This window comes from Cordyceps javanica, chromosome 1, assembly GCF_051103115.1.
Source record: "Cordyceps javanica chromosome 1, complete sequence".
NCBI lineage: Eukaryota > Fungi > Ascomycota > Sordariomycetes > Hypocreales > Cordycipitaceae > Cordyceps > Cordyceps javanica.
The window spans coordinates 6,374,034-6,392,900 of NC_139295.1; the positions used below are offsets into that span (position 1 = coordinate 6,374,034).

The 18,867-nt window shown below is 53.9% G+C and overlaps 9 protein-coding genes across 9 annotated transcripts; 4 read left to right on the forward strand and 5 right to left on the reverse strand.

Moving 5' to 3' along the window:
* Positions 1-89: 89 nt before the first annotated feature.
* On the reverse strand, positions 90-1,648 carry V2A60_001926 (heme-dependent oxidative N-demethylase family protein; the record flags this gene model as incomplete). The annotated part of the gene is made up of 5 exons (XM_083253281.1): positions 90-320; positions 476-580; positions 674-1,251; positions 1,349-1,514; positions 1,586-1,648. The coding sequence occupies 5 exons, from the start codon at positions 1,646-1,648 to the stop codon at positions 90-92; spliced, it is 1,143 nt and encodes a 380-aa protein (XP_083109407.1).
* Positions 1,649-3,641: 1,993 nt separating this feature from the next.
* Positions 3,642-6,946, forward strand: V2A60_001927 (N-acetyltransferase B complex non catalytic subunit-domain-containing protein; the record flags this gene model as incomplete). The annotated part of the gene is made up of 8 exons (XM_083253282.1): positions 3,642-3,776; positions 3,896-4,180; positions 4,230-4,310; positions 4,357-4,446; positions 4,496-4,842; positions 4,892-5,970; positions 6,018-6,136; positions 6,185-6,946. The coding sequence occupies 8 exons, from the start codon at positions 3,642-3,644 to the stop codon at positions 6,944-6,946; spliced, it is 2,898 nt and encodes a 965-aa protein (XP_083109408.1).
* Positions 6,947-7,748: 802 nt separating this feature from the next.
* Positions 7,749-8,854, forward strand: V2A60_001928 (SDR family oxidoreductase; the record flags this gene model as incomplete). Its single annotated transcript, XM_083253283.1, has 4 exons — positions 7,749-7,783; positions 7,848-7,900; positions 7,971-8,139; positions 8,218-8,854. 4 exons carry the CDS (start codon positions 7,749-7,751, stop codon positions 8,852-8,854), a joined length of 894 nt encoding a protein of 297 aa, XP_083109409.1.
* A 170-nt stretch (positions 8,855-9,024) lies between these two features.
* V2A60_001929 (uncharacterized protein) lies at positions 9,025-10,565 on the reverse strand (the record flags this gene model as incomplete). The annotated part of the gene is made up of 3 exons (XM_083253284.1): positions 9,025-9,646; positions 9,739-9,831; positions 9,979-10,565. The coding sequence occupies 3 exons, from the start codon at positions 10,563-10,565 to the stop codon at positions 9,025-9,027; spliced, it is 1,302 nt and encodes a 433-aa protein (XP_083109410.1).
* A 313-nt stretch (positions 10,566-10,878) lies between these two features.
* On the reverse strand, positions 10,879-11,677 carry V2A60_001930 (uncharacterized protein; the record flags this gene model as incomplete). Its single annotated transcript, XM_083253285.1, has 3 exons — positions 10,879-10,947; positions 11,008-11,493; positions 11,570-11,677. The coding sequence occupies 3 exons, from the start codon at positions 11,675-11,677 to the stop codon at positions 10,879-10,881; spliced, it is 663 nt and encodes a 220-aa protein (XP_083109411.1).
* A 1,427-nt stretch (positions 11,678-13,104) lies between these two features.
* On the forward strand, positions 13,105-14,207 carry V2A60_001931 (uncharacterized protein; the record flags this gene model as incomplete). Its single annotated transcript, XM_083253286.1, has 3 exons — positions 13,105-13,122; positions 13,182-13,575; positions 13,696-14,207. 3 exons carry the CDS (start codon positions 13,105-13,107, stop codon positions 14,205-14,207), a joined length of 924 nt encoding a protein of 307 aa, XP_083109412.1.
* Positions 14,208-14,678: 471 nt separating this feature from the next.
* Positions 14,679-15,467, forward strand: V2A60_001932 (uncharacterized protein; the record flags this gene model as incomplete). The annotated part of the gene is made up of 1 exon (XM_083253287.1): positions 14,679-15,467. The coding sequence occupies one exon, from the start codon at positions 14,679-14,681 to the stop codon at positions 15,465-15,467; it is 789 nt and encodes a 262-aa protein (XP_083109413.1).
* A 276-nt stretch (positions 15,468-15,743) lies between these two features.
* On the reverse strand, positions 15,744-16,231 carry V2A60_001933 (cytochrome c oxidase-assembly factor COX23, mitochondrial; the record flags this gene model as incomplete). The annotated part of the gene is made up of 4 exons (XM_083253288.1): positions 15,744-15,782; positions 15,849-15,876; positions 15,955-16,062; positions 16,161-16,231. The coding sequence occupies 4 exons, from the start codon at positions 16,229-16,231 to the stop codon at positions 15,744-15,746; spliced, it is 246 nt and encodes an 81-aa protein (XP_083109414.1).
* A 195-nt stretch (positions 16,232-16,426) lies between these two features.
* Positions 16,427-17,793, reverse strand: V2A60_001934 (protein geranylgeranyltransferase type I subunit CDC43; the record flags this gene model as incomplete). The annotated part of the gene is made up of 3 exons (XM_083253289.1): positions 16,427-16,723; positions 16,784-17,091; positions 17,142-17,793. The coding sequence occupies 3 exons, from the start codon at positions 17,791-17,793 to the stop codon at positions 16,427-16,429; spliced, it is 1,257 nt and encodes a 418-aa protein (XP_083109415.1).
* Positions 17,794-18,867: the final 1,074 nt, after the last annotated feature.

Consider the following 18,867-nt stretch of genomic DNA (forward strand, 5'->3'; position numbering starts at 1 on the left):
TTACATGCAAGCAAAGAAGACGTTGATTTTTTTTTGAGTATATTTCTCGCTCATGACACATGTATCTATGAATGGGACCGTTTTTCTTTTCAGGAGCGCAAATACTCGCAGACGACCTTGCCCCAGCGGACGCTGCCCTTGTAGAAGCGCATGCCGGGCGCGTTGCCCGACGCCAGGCCCTCGACGGCGTCGGCAAAGGCGGGCCCGCCGCCCTCGTCCTTGAGCTGCTTCACCGGGTACATGTACGTCTTGAAGGAGAAGAGGATGGCGCGCGTTTCGGGGAGGCGGGTGAGGGTTTGGAGCTCGATGCGGACAAAGGTCTTTTTTTTTTGTTTTTGTTTTTCGCCTGGTGGTTAGCTTGTTTGGACTTGGGAAGAGAGGAATTGGGGGGGACGGTCAACGCCGCGATTTCCAGGAGAAAGGTGTTTGTGTGTGTGTGTGTGTGTGTAAGAGAGAGAGAGAGAGAGAAATGTACCTTGGAAATGTCGACTGCTTCATCGTCGGGTGTATAAGAGTCCTCATTGACGAGCTTGTGGTTGGCCTTGCAGTTGAAGAGTTGGTCGTGCGTCTGGACAGCCCACTGCAACGGGAAAGCTTCTTGGTCAGCGCAAGAAGGCACAAAAAAGAAAAAAAGAGAGATGGAGGGTTTAATGCTTGCATTCATCCGTTTGACGCTCTTGCCGACCTCGAGCCTGCCAAAGAAGCGCTCCATGCTCTTGGCAATCTTGTCGTACGACGGCACCGGCCGGTGTATCTCGCTCAGCAGCCGGCCCAGCTTCTCGCTCGGGTCGAACCCGGCCGGGAAGCAGCAGACAAACGCCGTCGACTCGTGCCCGAGCGGCGTCTCGCGCAGCAAGAACAGATCCTCCTCGACCGTCTCGCCGAGCACCCGCAGCGCCGCTTCCGGGTCGAAGACATCGTGGTCGGTGGCGGACGGCGGCGTTACCGGGTGCGTCGCGCCGGTGGCCGTGTTGCGTAGCATCAACCGTGGGGCGGGTTCGGCTCCGGCTCCGGCATCGGCGTCCAAGTCGTCGTCGTCCGGAGTAAAGAGTTGAAAAATGCCCGGGTAGCGCTGCGGCAGGTACGAGCCGAGGAGGTAGGTGTAGAGCTCGCGGACGGCGGCGGCGCCGTGCGGTGTGCACCCGTGGACGGTGGCCGGGTGCGAGGCGAGGAGAGCCCGGCGGAGCGTGACGCGGTCGAGGTAGTCCCTGTCAATGGTGATGAGATCCTGCGGGGTGTCGGCCTGTAGGGCTGTTTTTGTTTTTTTATTTTCATGTTAGTGACAATGGTATGAGCGAGCCCCTTCGGTTTTGGGGGGCGGGGGCGGCAAATGACGTTTCGTATATACCCATGGTGATGTGGTAGGTCGACTTGAACGGTCTCAGCTGCTTGGGCTTTTCCTTCTCCCAGACCAGGCCCTCCAGGGGCGTGATTGTGATTTTATCCCTCTTTTCGTCATTGCTCTTTTCGGCGCTCGCCGTCTCTTGTCTTGACAGCGGTCGCCTGGCTCGAATCTAACAAGGCGAGCGAGCATGTCGGTCAGTGGGTTGCTTCGGCCGCCAAACCGCCGACTTCAGGGACTCACGAGTGTGTAAGACAGCCACAGCAGCGCTGCCGCGGCGGCGCATGCAGCAACAAATTTCAACATGACGACAAATCCAGAGGCAAAAAAAAAAGAGATGATGAAAACGAAAGAGTAAACAAACAAACTTTGATGCATAAAACAGAACCCCTCCCCCCCCTTCCATATTTCGACCTACTGATACTACGCCCTAAGGCGCCCGCCCATAATATGTTGTCCGTTCCCACTTGCTCGGCACTGCTCCGATGACGGGCGGCGCCACTGATCCGAGTCAGGCGGCGCCCTCCTGACATGTAGATGCCCATCTAGAGTTTATGCGGAGGATGAGCTGATAAGACATAAGACCAGGCGGCTGGGCGGTGATGCGGCGGATGGAAAAATGCCCCTCTGAGAGAAAATAAGTGTGTGGTCATTTTTCTCAAGAAACGATAGCGACCGGAGGGTGGTCATGTCAATTTTTGGTGGTTTGCATTTCCGTACAGAACGCTTCATGTTGACCATGCTACCCCTTGGCAGCTCTGCCCAACGACGTCTGCATCTGATAGTACGATGACGGCTGAGCAAGAGCAGCCATGTATTTTGCAGACGTTTCCACAATGACGTCGGGCAGCATGATATTACCAGTAGTGGTCTGCCGCGAGATTTCCACTGCTGAGAGTCCTGCAAGCCTCGATCTGATGATTCACATGTCTCACGGCTGGATTCTTGACCCCAGCTCATTGGAGCGGATCAGCTGCAATTGATAGATTCTTGTTTGCGTTTTGCATGAGCACTACTGTCGTTTTCCACTTGGGGGATAGTGATCTGCAAACACCTCTGGGCCTGCATCATCCTGCGGGACAAAATGGTCAAATGTTGCACCGTGATAGTCTATCTGCCTGGCGAGTGCTACTGCAAGTCAACGAGGCTAGCTTGATGGGACGGACCGTCTGATCCAACCTAGCTAGGTACTCGTCTCGGAGAACTAGATCGCCCACCGAAATCGTGGCGTCACCGTGAAGCGCACAGTAAGCAAAGCTTGCAGGCCATGCCCCCCCTCCGGCTGTTGAGACTCCGGCTGTAAATCCTCCGTTAGTCATGGTTTCCTGGGAAGGGCTTCCCTTCCTATACCAAGTTTTGGCGCTTCGAAGCTGATGGGAGGAGGCGTCTGTTTTGGCGGCAAAGGATGCGGATGGAGCAGTGTCACGGCGTTTGCGGAAAGCCGGCGAGCTACCTATGGTGGAACAATTCGTGGTTGAGGTTGTGTATGACCGTAACCGCTCAACTGAGGCGTAGTGGCTCGAAATAATACGCATACGCGCTCGCTGCTTACCTAGAAATCATACACTCTATCACACGAGGGCGCTGCGAGACGTACGCCACTGATGAGTGTTGCACGGCTATTGACGATCCATCAGCCCTGCACGTTATCGCTCGAAAAGCAAAGCAATGATCGTTCCATCGATTTTGACGAGTTTAGTGTAACCGAAGAGCCCAATATATACCTATGAAGTGAACAAATTCTTGCTGCAGGACAAGTATTGCAGCGATCACGCAAATTCTCCGAGCCTCTCCATGGTCATTATCCCCCGGCCGTCTTGATTCGTTCACGGCTCGATACTGGGACCGGGACCGCGTATTTGTTATTCGCTGCAAGCAGTCATAGCATCGGGCAATTAATAAGCGCGCAATTGGTCACCGGAGAGTTGTCATGATATTCATCTTACAAGCGCTTCTTAATCCCCTTAACAAGCTCTCTGGGTGGCGTTCTGTTCGCCATGGTACCGCTCATCTGTAGGCCGAGTCTATCTTGCTGGAAAAAGAGTCCGAAAGGTTACACAAACATGGCCAAGTGATGAAAATGTGCCCATGGTCATCATTCACGGGCGGGCCTTTCGATGGTGGGCTTGCAGAGCTAAATAGATAAAATAGCATTTGGGCGGCGGTGATGCACAAACAGGCACCAAACGAACAAACTCCACCAGAGAATCCACATTCTGCCCCCGAGCTCTGTCAAACCTCGCGACTTCACAACCCAGTGCAAAACAACACAACCAGCGCCGCGCCCGACTAGAAACTCATGCAGAGCTCCGGGCCACGTCTCAAAAATGGGGTCGATCTCCAGCTCCAGTCGGCCTTTCAGGACCAAAACTGGAGCACCGTCGTGCGGCTCGCTGAGAGGCGCGCCAAGATGGCCAATGATCCTTACTACGAGGTGAGAGCTGCCTCGACTGCGACTGCGTAGAATGCGATGCGGGTCTCTTCTTTCGATCCGCCGCGTAGATCAAGGCCGGCCCATCCTGAAAGTGCCTGCTGACTGACTGACCTCCGCAGGTGCTCAAAGTCTGTGCCGAGAGCCAGCTCGACGATCCGGCGGCCAAATACGCCGCCATGACGGCTCTGCACGCATACGTCAAGGACGGCACTGTAATCAGGGATGCAGACGGAATCGATCTCTTGGAATGGGCCACTCGGGATTTGCTGGAGGAGGATGATTTCCACCAGACTCTGGGTTCTCTACGAGTACGTGCAGCCAAAGCCTCTCCCAAGGACAAGAACCAAACGACTAGATGTCTAGAGTCTTGCCTTTTACATTGGGACCTCGTCAGCGCACAACAGGTAAGCATACAAAGCGTCAAGATGCTTCTAGTCTTTGCTAATGAATAAGATTGCTGCTCTTATCGATAAATCACACCCCCAGGAGAGGGCATTTCTCTTCTGGAATATTGCCATCACACATCTCCTAGCAGTATGTCTTTTCTTGAACGACGTGGCCCGCAGCTAACCTCGAATAGATATCTCCCCAGTCCGCCCCTGAAAAAAGGAAGCTCTACGGCATGCTGGCACAGAAGCAAATCGAGCGCGCTGCGCAGGCAACTGAACAGGTAGGTTACTCATTACACCACGGAACTATAGCCACTGACCACGCCACAGGCGGAAGATGGCAAGGCGCTGCCGCCTCGCAGCATACAAACGGAAGAAGAAATTCTTCTCTTGTATGAAATCGTTGGCGCTCATGGTACGGCGGCGGACTTTGACAGGCTCCTACAGAGCTCTCGTTTCAACCCCGTGGAGCAGCTCAGACAAGGTCGCAAGGATGCCCTCTTTTACACTACCAAAAAACTTTGCAAGGACGAAAACTGGCAAAGGCTCTTCGACGTTTGCCGAGACTCTCTTTCCGTGTCGGACGATAAGGGCGAGCTTACACTGCAGGCTTCCGACTGGGACATCTGGCGCTTTTTCATTACAGCTGCCAGCCGCATACAAGATAGTGACGCGCAGTAAGTCTTCCTGTCCCGGTGAATTGTAGTCTCTTCTAACCTCTTGCAGAGCGATCGGGACAGTTCAGGACTTGCTGCTCAAAGTTTCCAAGGCAGCGGACTCGAAACCGATTTATAAGCGGAACGTCATGCTGGCGCGCGTCTCTGCTAGCTTCCAGCTCCTGGAGTCTGAAGGCCCAGACACGGTGAATACCAGCCCTTCATCATTGCGGCTGCGCGAGCTTGTCAAATACATCAACAACCAGGGAGCTTATCCCTCGTGCTTTGACGATGTTCAACTCTTTGTAGAGCAGCTTGACGCTGGCGGTATCGACTACCTCGCCCACCATCACTTTCCATCACAAGAGCAGAGTGACAGTCTGCCAGAACTCAGGAAGCAGGTTTTGGCTCTCAAGTTGCGGTACTTTGCCGCGACATGCCCGCAGACATACACCACTACCTCCACAACGAGCGAACAGCAAGTTCCGCGGCAGACCCGATTCAAGGCCATCTTTCAAGCCTGCATGCTCTTGCACAAGTACATCAGTTCGCTATCTTCCTACTCGTCCGCTTCCACCAGGGATGTGCAGTCAGAGGTCAGCCTTCTTGCCGCATCCAGCCTTATCGAGCTGGCGCAGCAGCTCCCGTCATCCATCCCGACGACCGAGTCTGCGCAGTACCTGGTGCAGGCGCTCCTCCTTCTCCAGCAGCAGCTCAAATCGACGCCGAAGCACAGCCAGATATGCCTGCTGCTCGTGCAGCTCCACCTGCGCCTCGCGTCAGCCCCCGAGGCGCTCGCCGCCTGGAAGGCGCTGGACATTAAAAACACCATCATGGACTCGCTCGCGCCGCTCTTCTACGACCGGATTTCCACCGTGGCGCCGGGCTTGATCTCGCCGCTGACCAACACCGGCTGGCAGCTGACGTCGTCGATAAAGACGCACTACCAGACGTCACTCAAAATGCGCATGCCTCGGCGCTTGATAGACGCCTTTCAAGACGGTAGCTACAGCAGTGTGTTGACGGTGCCGCAGTATATCGAGGATTTGCGCGTGAGCTGCACCAGAGCAATGAGCCTGGTGGAAAGCATGCGTTCCGAGCGGTTGCTCGGGCTTTCGGACACTGATCTGTTCAGTGATTCAAGATTCAGTAAGCATCGCTGATAGGAAATGGAGCTTGAATTAACTTGCTTATAGCTGAAATTCGGGACGGTACAACCATGCATGAAATAATTGACTACGGATCGTTCCCTTCGTGGAACCATAGTGCTAGTCCCGCCATATATCAGCAGCTGCAACTTGGTCCAGCTCCTAGCGTAAGTTTTTTATCCCCAATGCATCAAGAAAACACTGACCATTTCGAGAACCGCCGAGCCCATCTATCCTTGCTTGCAGAGGCATTCCAGCAGACTCTAGCCTACACACCGCCCAGTTTTTACAAGGTGCCAGTAGCCGGATCCGCGGCCGACCAGAAATACGTCATCGAATCCCTTAGTCAAATCGCCAATTCCTTCTCCAAGTTCCTCCCAGGGCCTGCCTCTGCATTTACCGCGCCGGAGCTCCAGTATTTCGAGGTCGTCAGTCTGCTCGCCTCCCTCATGCCGCTATGCGCCGACCGCGTTGCGGGCCTCAACGAGCTTGTTGCCCAACTGGGCAGTGCGATCACGGCTTCAATCGACAGCCAGCGCGACTACCTGGCCGCCTTGGCTTCGGGGCCCGAGATTGGCAACGCGACGTCGCTGCTCCAGTCGCTGCACCGTCTGGTGCTGCTGCGTGACACCGCCGTCGCTACCAGGAACACCTCGCAGTGGATCGCCAACTTCAATGAGAAGCAAAAGGAGCGAGACCGCTCGGGCCAGAGCAACCTGCCCAAGGATGTCGTGGCGCAGATGAAGGCGCTGGGCGTGGCGGCAGACGAGGCGCTGAAACAGTGCAAATCGTGGATCATGCGGCTGACGCAGGACACGAAATCTGGTGGCGTGATCGAAAGAGATGTCAAGAAATTCGTATACGGAGGCGAGGAAGGGAAGCTGCTGCAGGGGATCGTGACGGACAGCACCGTCTTCGATCTGGTAGGCAGCTGGCGCAAGAGCCTCGCTGGATGGCAGGGAGTACACTGGCAGTAAACCGCCCAGCCGCCATCGACTGCTCAATCGTCATGGTCCCCCATGTTTCAGAAAATTTGTATCGTACGGCCAGGCCATATGTGATTACCAGTTCAAACCAGGTTCCAGGCAACCTGTCGGCGTTGGTGGCAACGAATGCGTTCTACCATCAATGAGGCGTTCAAAGCAGCAAATGAGCGACATGATCGTCTGCTCGAAGAATACAAGTTGTGCCGTGATCCGATTGATGCTGTGAGCACTCGAGCTGTGCTCGATCAAGGCAAAGCCGTGGTCAGAATGCAACCAGGTGGCTAGGAGGAGTCGCACAACCTGGCCGCAAGCAAGATAAATAGGAAGCTTCATCCATCATCTCTTTCCATCTTCTGGTCGGGTTCTAAATTGTTCAACAGCCACGCTACTAGGGCCCTAGCATAGAGACCAGTGATGGAAATAGCGCCGGCAACCTGAACTACAACACGAACACACTCATCACCTATCGTGCGATTGTAGACTAGTGTGCCTGCTGTTCAGCATTCAGAATAAGTGTTTGCCGACGGCTGATCCGATCACCGCGATCCATTCTCGCAGTGGAGCGAGATGGGCTGCGCCGTAAGCAGCAACAGAACGATTTCCTCTTTCGGCCACTTATTCCACCCTGCTGTAAGCTGACTACGATGGGACAGACAAGAGGAGGAAATATATACCGGGCTTTCTCGTACTTCTTTTTGTAAAAAAGATTTCTTGTGCCGGTATTGTATGAAATCAGGTCTTTATTGTTTTTTCTGAGTATTCGAGTATCGATTCTACGCGCAGATTAGACACAATGTCTTCTGGCAAAAAGACTGTCCTCATCACCGGGTTAGGACCACCTCTGCGCGCGTCAAAACTTACACGGACAACAATAGGACTAACAGATCCGCAGCTGCACGCCAGGCGGCATCGGCCATGCGCTGGCTCTCAAATTCCACGAGGCCAGTATGTAATTTGATCTTCTTCCCGAGAAAACCAAAATTCGTTCAAGAATAGTGGCTTACTTTCCCTATAGACTACCACGTCATCGCCACCGCCCGCCGTGCCGAGGTCCTCGATGAGCTCACTCAGATGGGCATGAGCGCGGTCTCGCTCGACGTTACTTCGAGCGCGAGCATCGAAAAGTGCAAGGCGCAAGTCACCGAGATTACCGGCGGTACTCTCGACATTCTCGTCAACAATGCGTGCGTGCAAAACAACCCCATTCTCCTCCCTCTTCTTTTCTAGCGCCACTGACAAGCGTTTCTCCCCCCCCTTCGCAGCGGCCTCCTCTACATGCTCCCCGCGACAGACATTGACCTGGACGGCGTGCGGTCGACGTTTGAGACCAACGTCTTTGGCGTCATGGCCATGTGCCAGGCCTTTATCCCGCTGCTGATCCCCGCGCGCGGGCTGGTGCTGCAGATCTCGTCCATCTCGGCCGTCGCGGCCGACCTCTACGCCAGCGTCTACAGCGCGACCAAGGGCGCGCTCAACTCGTACTCGCGCAGCCTGCGCCTCGAGCTGCGGCCGTTTGGCGTGCGCGTCATGGTCGCCGTCACCGGCACCGTCCGGAGCCGGATCGCGACCAAGATCGCGTCGCAGCGCCTGCCCGAGGGCTCGCTCTACGCGCCCGTCCGCGACATCTACGTCCGCCGCCACCAGTTCAGCCAGGAGACGATCCCCATGGACACGGACGTCTACGCCGCCCGCGTCGTCGCGCAGGCCGTCAAGGGCGAGGGCTGGCTCGGCGGCTGGCTCGGCCGCTCGCCCGACTGGTACTGGACCGGGGGCATCGCCCGCCGCACCTGGCTCGGCCAGTACCTCCCGACGAGCTGGACCGAGAGCATGGTCGCGGCGCTGTCGGAGAATGACGAGATCACGAGACGCATTCACGAGGCGCAGGAAAAGACGGCTTGATTGGGTGGCTTGCGGCAACGGGGGTGCTGCATTTTCTTTCATCACATGTAATTAGCGACTCCGAAAACTTTTTATCCGCATTCTTATTCGTCATACCACTCTGCAACTACGGATGGACCTTTGTCGTGTATATATACATCATCAACCAACGATGAATCGATAATGCCCACTCATGAGTGTCCAGGCGGCCTAGTGAGACCTTTTATTCCTCGCGTTTCCTCGCATTCTCGAGCAAGGTGGACGAGACCGCTTGAAGTGTGTCGAGCGCGGAAAAAACCCTCCTGCAGCGACCTTACAGACTTGCCGTTTGCGTCGGACAAGAACCGGCCCATGGCCCGCGCCCAACTCGCCTCGTCGTGGTGAGCCCTCTCCAGCGCCGCCACCCGCGCCTCGACCTCGCGCAGCCGTGACTCGTACGTCTCCCTTCCATCCGTGGCCACGAGGCCAACATTTCGCACGGCGTCGGGTGGGCCCCGGCCCGTCGCCTCCGCCTCGACGCGCGCGCGAATCTCTTCCTGGCGGCGGCGATTCTGGCTGGCCAGGTTCTGCAGCTGCGCGCTGAGGTCCTGGCGCGGATCCGGAGTGGCGGTGGCCTGGCCGTCTGTAAACTGAATCATTCTGAGCTGCGCGGGTGCCGGCGGAGGCCTGCCAAGGGGTTGCTCCTGGGCGGGCTCGCGGGACGGCGGCAAAGTATGGTGTGCTCTAGCTGTAAAGTCGATCAAGTCAACGGTACGGCTAGGCTGGGCAATGTAGTGGCTTTTTGAGGTGCTGCTGCTGCTGGCTGAGAACTGACTTTGTTTGTGTAAATGGTCTACATTCGTGGAGCGGATTGACTCAAGTAGGGCATTTTCCAGGACTGGAGTAAAGCAACGGTCGTCATATACAGAAACGTTGCTTCCTGGTGCAGATTCGTTCTCGTAAATGTCTCCTTCTGACGGAGCAGCTTTCCGTTTTCGTTCGAGTTCTGGGCCGGCAGACTGGTTACGAGCTGTGAGCGAATCGGGCGTGCCTGCTAAGCAAACTTTTGGGCCTGCGGGAGGCTTTGATCTCTTTCAGAAGTGCCCTGTCGAACCTGTACCAGCACTCGATTATTTGCCTCAATTATTCTGTCAAATTCGACTCACGCTACTTCTGGGTCCGGTGCCCAGAGAGATGTGACCATCTTCGCAGGAGGTTCGATGCCAGCCAGCCCGGCCGGGAGTTTTGAGTCCATGAGCATATCTACATGCCAGTCGCGAATATTGAGCCACTCCATACGCGTGGATTGAATTATGGAGTCGTCCACCTCTTCCGAGTATGAAATCTCAGGTCGGGGGCGAATCATCAGCCACTCGTCGACCAGACGCACGAGTAGGGACAGTCGCTTCTCGCTCGGACCGAGTGCCGCATGACGCGCGTCGGCGTAAAAGTTGGCAACTTTGCTCGCAATGGCTCGATTGCTGTCCACAATGATACCCCAATCCTCGGCAATCCACTCCCAGAATCGCGCGTGACGCTTCAAAGGGCTGTAGAATAGCAGGAGCCGAAAGAGCACGACCAGGTTCGCATAGGAACGGGCGGCCCGGTTGCCCTTCTGGAACCGGTTATTGCCGAGAACACCAGACATGAGGTGCTCCTCATCCGATGTGAGCTTGTAGCTGTAGAAGAAATCTTCGGAAAAGCCGCTGATGCGCGGCAGGGGTATGGAGCCACCACCCCGAGGGCCACCCATTCTGCTTAGTAGATTGGCGACGTGTATGAGATGAAGAAAAAAACGCTCGTGTATGTTTCCAGGCGCATATGGTGAGCTACAATGAGGGAAAAGAGAATCACAGACGCAAGGTAAGAGGTGTACATCGGCGTTTGCACCAACTCGCGTGACGGACGTGCCAAGAACGAAACAAACGGAGCAATGCAACCGGCTCGCCAGTTAGCAAACGATGAGTCAGGAAGAGTATATTGATTGATATTGGACGGTCTAGTAAGCAAAACATGAAATTCGATAACCGCATTGAGATGTGGTGTGGGTGAACTATGATGAGTTGTCATGATGACTCGAAGGGCAGTGTCATCTGTCTCGTCCACATCATAAGCCAGTCCGGGTCCGAGTCCGCCTGTATGCTAATCAGCGCTGCAATTGAGTGGTTGAACGGCATGCAACTCACTGGGCGTACAATGTAATCTCTCGCTAGGGCCATGTCGTCTGTTAGTGCCTTTGTTTCCTTCTCGGTCAGATCTCCATGCAGTGGAAATGTAGTTGCCCTGTCAAAGTCCATCCACAATAGCCTCTCCACATCTCCTTGGATGACTAGACCCATGTTTCTCGGATGCGCGTCGCCATGCGCGACCCGTGCAGCGTGAACGTCCACGAGGAGGTCGGCTAGTTTTGCGACGCGCTGTTTGGTGTAGTTCTTCAAAGAAATACGCTCCAGGCTGGGGATATATTCAAACAAGATTGCTTTAGGTGGCAACGGGTCTTTGCGGAATGACCTCAACTCAGGCCAAAGTCCAGGGTTGATGGTTGTGATGGCGCCATAGAAGTCCGGCACGATGCCTCTTTGGCAGAGACCAGTCTCCTTGAACCGGCGATACGCGGCCAATTCACGACCAAAGAGCTTGGATTCCACGGGTTCGAAGAATGCTTTACTATGACCGTGATACTTGCAGATAATTAGTCTCTAGCAACCAGCGCGTCAAACGGAGACCATCTTAACAAACCACTTTCAGGGCACACACTCGCCCGAGAGCTTCGACTTTGAATATCTTGGAATATTCGCCATCATAGATTTTTTGGATACACTTGACCTCGGAAAAATCCAGGTTGTCGACAAGTTCCTGCTCCATGCTGGCATCATCGACGAAAATGGATGAAATAACGTGAGTGCACGACCGAAATACGGAGCAGCCTCGGCTTGGTAATGAAGTCCCGGCTGACTAACTTTTGGGCGGTTTCATGGTGAGAGCCAGCACGCAGTCTCAGCCAAAGTACGAAACTGTGTCTCCCACGGAAGCAAAAGTATCGGAGACAATACCGAAAGACGATCCAAGAGACGACTTGGGCTAGCGTGTAGCTTATAAGACGTTGCGGTGACTCGATGTCTCTGTAGCTAGGTTTTCCGTGGTGTGCAAATAGCGGCCCAAAGCTACCAAAAGGAGGCGAGTGAAACGACCAGTAAAAAAAGGATATGCACGAAACATGCGATACGTTAATGGCAAAGTTCCATAGCATGGACATGATTCTCTTGATCGACGAAATGACTGACTGCTAGGCCCTTATAGCGGACATCATGACAAACATAAGCCAGGTTTGGGGTCACTCAGGTCCATAGCGATTCCATAGGCAAATTTGACAGCATAAAGAGCACACAGAGCAAAGTGCGTCTATTCACAATAGACCCATCATTGATTTCTCTTCTGCGCTTTACGTCGTTTACGACAGCGCAAATTTAGTGAGTATTTGGTGAAGCTAATCAAATAAAAGAGTACTCTGGAAAGGGTTTCAGCGTCGAGGAAAGCGAGGTATAAAAGGACAAGGGCAGATTTCCGACTACAGCATGGGAACTGTCAACTCATCTTGGCCAATCACTGGCATAGGGCGGTTTTGTAGCCTCCTCAGCAAACCGAACAGAACGAGCCGTCTCAGCCACAGGAGCAGAGCTGGTTAGCGTAAGCCAGCCTTTTTGAGAGCATGTATGAGCGCGATGATCTTCTGCAGGCTGGGTGTAGATCTCCCGAGTCTCGCAGCCGTTTATCCTATTCAAGAATTGGTCATTGTTGGGGGGGCTCATTGCCGCGAAGCGAAGCCTTCACTCTGGTAGGTCGTTCGGGGGAGGGGGGGAAGGGGGCCTTCTCGTTCGACATTATTGAGCAGTACGTTGGCATTGCGAAAGTAGCGTACTGACGTAGATCTCTTGGAAGGGATTGGTAGGCATGACCAAGGGTGAGGCTGAATTCGAAAGTCTACTGATGGTTAGAAATTGCGCGAGGCTGGATCATCTGGGTTGCGCTGGCGAAAATGTCTGACATGCGCCAGCCAAACAGAGCAAGCTGACAAGTAGAAATGGCTAGCAGGGTGGCAGGTAGCTGAAATAGCTTTCTGGCTGGCCTGCATCACGACCGCCCCTGGCGTATGTCATATATTTGAATAGGCACGGGAAAGAATTCGTAGCCGATCAAGTAGTTTACTTGCCACACATGGACGGACAGTTCTATCTCCTCTAGTCGACTGCTTTGTACCGCGTTGGTGAGCAGACAGCCTGGATTCTTGAAAGATGCTAGACAGAGGCGAGGTAATAGGATGCGTGTGGTATATACCATGTCGTACATGCCATTGCTAATTTAACACTAGGAGCCCCCATTCGATCTTCCACCAGCCGGTGCGGCAGAGCCGATGACAGCTCCCACTGATGGTGATCGATTCCGCGAGCTGCTGTATCGCGGCCTTCCAGCCTCGTACAAGCTCAGAAACTACGACATAGCGTCACCACGCGACGATGTAGTTACCTACCTTAAGCAGGAACTCGACATGAGGAGGTTCAAGACGCTTCTGGGGCATCTAAGCTGGGCCGGCTTCATCTATCCCTGCCGCCCGTTGCACGCCCAATTATCGATCGGCCGCAAACTCGTGATTAACGAGCGAACGGACCTGCACCTCGTGCTGGACAATACGAGCAAGCGCCTATACCTCAAGCCCATTCCGGGAATACTTTTTATCCCACAGTTTTGGACCGAATACCTGTCCTGTACGCTCGATTGCCGCTGCCCACGACAAGGGACCCCCCCGATCTTGGGCGAACAGCCGAGCTATTGCACACGAAAAAAACTGCGAATGACTGCACTAGGCCTTCTTTTCTCATATACAGCACTCGTATCCTACGAGAGTGACTTTCGCATCGCGAAAGAAGAGCATCTCATGCCGGCCCAGGTCGACTGGCCACAGTGGCAATCCATCGTGCACCAGCTCGACACAACCAACATTTACCACAAAATCCATCCGCGCTTCATTTACGGCGAGCTTCGGTTGATGAGAATCGACGCGATACTAATGCTCACGGGTCAACGACTGATCCCAAGCTTTGCCGGACGCTGGAACCAATATCGCACGTTTGTCACGAACAACATCACGTACATTGCTACTGCCACCGTGTTTACCGGGCTTATCTTGGCCGCGATGCAGGTAGGGTTGAGTACTGACCGCCTCAAATCTAGCCGTGCATATCAGGCAGCCTCGGAAGGCTTCAACGTGTTTACCATTCTATTCCTGCTCTGGTTCTTTGGAGCTCTGTCTCTATTCCTGGCCTGGGTGTTTGTGCTCAACTGTTTCGAGCGGAGAAAATCCGACAAGAAACGACGGGAACATTTCCAGGCGTATTAGGAGAACTTTTTTTACATTGAGCAGAAGGCGCAGAGCCGAAATCCAGGGTGTCTATGATGCTCGTCAAATGCGCTTGTTAGCATTGTTGCCCATCTTGCATTGTATGAAGTCAACATGTCGGCTCAGACGCACATGGGAAGGACTTGTTATATACCCAAATGTCCGTTCACTTTTGGCCACTCTTAGATGATCTTCCTCTGCCCAAATGTCCCTCTCTTACGCTGGGTACTGGGTGCTCTGTGTGAAGTTATACCTGTAGGCACTGACTCCCCAGTTACAGCCAGTCAAGCGTCTTCCCCACAGAGACGGCTTCCCCGCAGGGAATTCATCTTCTGGTGTCTGACATGCACTACTTGATTGTTATGGCATTTCTTAGTTTGATTTCCCTGTCTTGAAACTTCGAGTTTGGTTCGGCTCAGCCTGCTCTTGTATCCTTCTTTGCAGGACCATTCTCTCGATCTACCCCCCGCCATGGCTTTGATCCCATTGTTTGACTATCTAGTCTACGAGGGGCCGCCAACCCTCACAACGGATCCCAACCTCCCCCTCGACGTCAGTAGCTGCCCCAACGATGCCTATTCGCCGGAAGACATTACGCACGTGGCCTCTTGGACGGGTTTCAATCTCTGCACCATCGAAGAAAAATTCAGGCCAGTTCTGAGAGATACTCAAATTGCCGCCGAGCCGATGCCAACCTCTGTGCCTCCTGTCGTTCGCAATAAGACTGACGTCGAAGCCCACGTTGCAGACTACCTGCGTCGTCCAATGCGCCATGCCCTCGCAGCTGGCTACGATCAAATGAGAAGCACGAACACGTTGGGGCATTATCGTATCAGGGAATGGGGTCTACAAGGAGCCGCTCGCAGTCTCGGTCGATACACCCCAGACTATTCTCTTGTGGCACCTGGCACCAATCCGCGATTTACCGCAAACCACCTCCCTGGTGATGCGAGATCTTCGCTCACATGGAGATCTTGCTGGAGAAATCACGAAACGAAGAGTCTGAGCAATGCTTATCTCGATGCCCTTGCACAGGTTAACTACTATATGAAGCGACACGGTACCCGCTACGCCTACATTATTACCGAACTAGAATTTGTGGCTATCGAGAGACTCAGTGACAAGGGCGAACTCGCAGTGTCTGCCTCAATTCCCTGGGATGCTCGAGGTAGTCCTGGGAACCCCCGACTCACTGTGATGCTGGCATTATGGTATCTCGGGATGCTGGCGTCCCACAACACTGAATGGGCATTTCCGTAGCCGCCATATCAATTCAGTGAGCTGTGATTTGCCAGAGCAACTCCGAGGTTATTCGCTCTTTGAAGAATTGCATGACTGAGATACACTGTGCTTGTTTCGTAAAAGTACATACTTTGAGGTCGGGGGTCACCGCGGCGCCACGCCCATCGAAGGTAGATATGATACACGTAAAAGGCAGGGTATTTGCCCCAGGGGCCTCATCTGTTGGCCGTCTCTCCCCTCTCTAATTGCCTTTGCGAGGTTCGTCGAGGCTATTCGTTCGGTCGTGTTGCGTTGTCACCAAAGGCTGCCAGAGTCCTTCTTTCGCTTTTCCGTCTGCCAGAACGACAAATATCAGCCCACGTACTCTCCATGTCATGAATACCTCATCAATAAACTTACCCAAGCTTGCTTGCAGTCGCGATACGCCCTGTTCACAGCCCTCCGTTAGCACAACTCAACCGTTGACCGTTGCCGGCTCTGCCTAGAATCGAGACACCAAACGCACTGGAAGTAATCGGCGCACATGGATTTATCTCCATTGTTTCTGTACAGGCACTTGTAGCTTCGCTGAGCCGCCTCCTGGCACGGGTCGTAAAACTCGCTCTTTGATTTCCTGTGGCCGTCCATGTTGTTAGCCTTTTTTTTTTCTTCTTCCCCATCCGTTTTGCGCGCGGCGGTGGTTGTCGGTGTGTTGCCAATCGTGTCGCATACGTTTCAAACTTTTGCTTGGCCTCGCCGGTCCAAGGGCTTTGCTGCGTCTCTTCGTCCGGTTTTGACGACATGGTGGGTAGCTGCAGAACTGTGAATGCGAAGAGTTGTCGGGGGATGCCGAAGAAGCTCTGGAAACGAAGAAAAACGTCACTCGGCCGATCCGCCCCACATCCGCCAGGAACAACACATCAGGCCAAACTGCAAAGGGTGTGCATATTAAAAATAGGACCAAAAAGATCTATTATTGTAATTGATTTGAGATTGAGTTACCAAAATCCATCGTTTTCCCAATCCGTCGAAGCTCTCGCATTTTCCGCCGCCAATAAGCCGTCTCGCGCTTTGGCGATGCAAGCGGCGACCTCGGCACTGCAGCAGAGCTCAGCATCCAACTCCTTGAGCTTGGGCTCACCCATCACCGCTAGTGCCGTGAGACCTAGGTAAGAATGATATATGTCAGGCGGAGCACCGGTCGTTTTACCAAATCCGCCGATACGGTGCTGTGTAATTCCCGTTAGATAGTGGCGGGCCGGTTCTCGGTGCAGCATGGACTCGTGGTCGAGAAGCTTCCCTAAGCGTTAGACAAACATGCAAAAATAATGGTTGTTCAATGCAAAGTCTCTTACCGACAATGCACCCGCCGCCCACCAGAAATAGCACGTGTCTGCTTTCTTGTTCCAGCGGCCGTTGCAGCCAACCAGAGCTGGCGGGCCGTCTAGTTGCAGCTGGGCAAGCTCCTTTTCGATGTAGTTTTCCTCATCTTCCTCGTGCTCCGTCTCCTCTTCGGCATGATATATGAACTGCCTGTGCACTAGGAACTTGAGAAGCTGTGCACGGTCGGGAATGTGCTTGTCTGCTGCCTCGACTCGTTGGCCCGTTGAGGGAGGCCTTGAAAGCAGAGCCAGGGCGGAGAGTGCGCAGAATGTGTAACCGCCTGACACAAATTAGTACTTGAATAATAAATTACTTTGGTGAGGCTTTTACCATGTGACTCGTGATGGGAGGTTGTCTCGCCCATGCCGCCATCATGTGTTTGCGTTTTGGAAATATATTCGACCAACCTCTCCAGATCCAGATCTTGCACCCACCTCTTGTCTCCATTTACCACGTCTCCTCTGAGCATCCACCGAATTCCCGCTGCCATGTAGCTGTTTCGCACATCGTGGCCGCCCACCGGCTCACCTTCCCATAGCATCTGCGCCACGGCACCGTCCTCGTCCCTCTGCAGCCGCCTAAGCCAAAGCAACAGCTTTTTTCTCTTGACGCCTGAAAACGCATTCTTCTCATCCTCTTCCGAGCCCGTGCCGACGGCGCTCAGCGCGAGGAGCACGAGAGCAAAGAAAGTGGCGGCAAGGTTCGCATCGCCTGCGGAGGCGCCAGCAGGGGCATGTGTCGCACTTCCGCAGAAGCCGCCGCCCGGGTGCTGCAGACTGAGAACCCATTTCCGTATGGCAGCGCGTTCCTGCGATGTAGGTGGCGATCGCAGCAGATCCAACGATGAGATGATGAAGCAGGCGAGCGTGAGCCGGGTTGAGTCGTTGGCGGTGTACGGGGCCGGCAGGAAGGTACCATGGCAGCGCTTCCAGTATTTGATATGCCGTTCTACATCGAGGACGGAGCCCTCAGTAGCCGCCATGATGAGGCAACGGATGAACTTTTGGGACTGAGGGAGTGAGGCTGAAGCGTTTGACAACGCTGGCGGTGTTGAACAAGCGGACTCGCCCCACTTGCACTGCCCTTTGCGTCCAACCGTGGTTTCAATGTTATTTGATGAATTGTATCAATGAAGAGCACAATTGGAGAGAAGAAGCAAAGGAAAGAAAAACCGAAAAAAGTAAGAGAGAACTCCTACAAGAAACCCGTTCAACTGGATGGAGAACAATGCACTGTTTCTGGCTGACGGTGCTGGTGCATCCGTGCGTTCAACACCTCACACCTACCCCACCGTACACATTAACTACTTATTTAAACCATCAGCAACACTGATCCTCGTCAACAACGATAAAAGCTAGTAGCTGCACGAGACTATCACGATGGTTTCAAAAATTACCAATAACTTTATGACAGAGGTCAGAACCAACTCTGTTGAGAGTACAAGTCGAAAACAAGTCGGAAGCTGTGGCTGCCTTCCCGTGAGATCTCGCGACGTTCAACAGTTATAGGATGCTTGGGGGTTCTGGCCTGCCTTGTCGACTGATGGAAGAGTGAGTAGAAGTAATGGTAAAGTGCATTATCTATCAGTCTGCCTTCTTACCGTCGCCGAATTACTTCGGGGACCAATGCGAGCGCCCGGCACGGAGGCGCAACTCAGCCCAGGACAATGACTCTGATGCGACGACTCAATACTACCCTGAATGATTCACATTGAAATGTGGCATATGACACGACTCTAGTCATGGATGACGACGAACCCTTTACATGTCTCTCGGGGCATGATGCGGTTGCGGCTGCGACTACGTACGAGTGTGTCACTGAGTCCAAGCTTCTGATCACGTCGAAAAGACGAGCAATTGCCTTTCACCTGAGGACTCTGTCGGGGCGAGCTCCATACCTGATCTGTGATTCCTGGCTTCTGGAAAAATGACCCCTGCGCGAGGCTAAGGACCTCGCAGCAGCATCATAGACGCTCCAATTACAGGGCAACGCACAATCGGAGAATGGGCAGCCGAGACATTCGGTGGTGCATACGCAGGATGCCAGGAAGCACAAC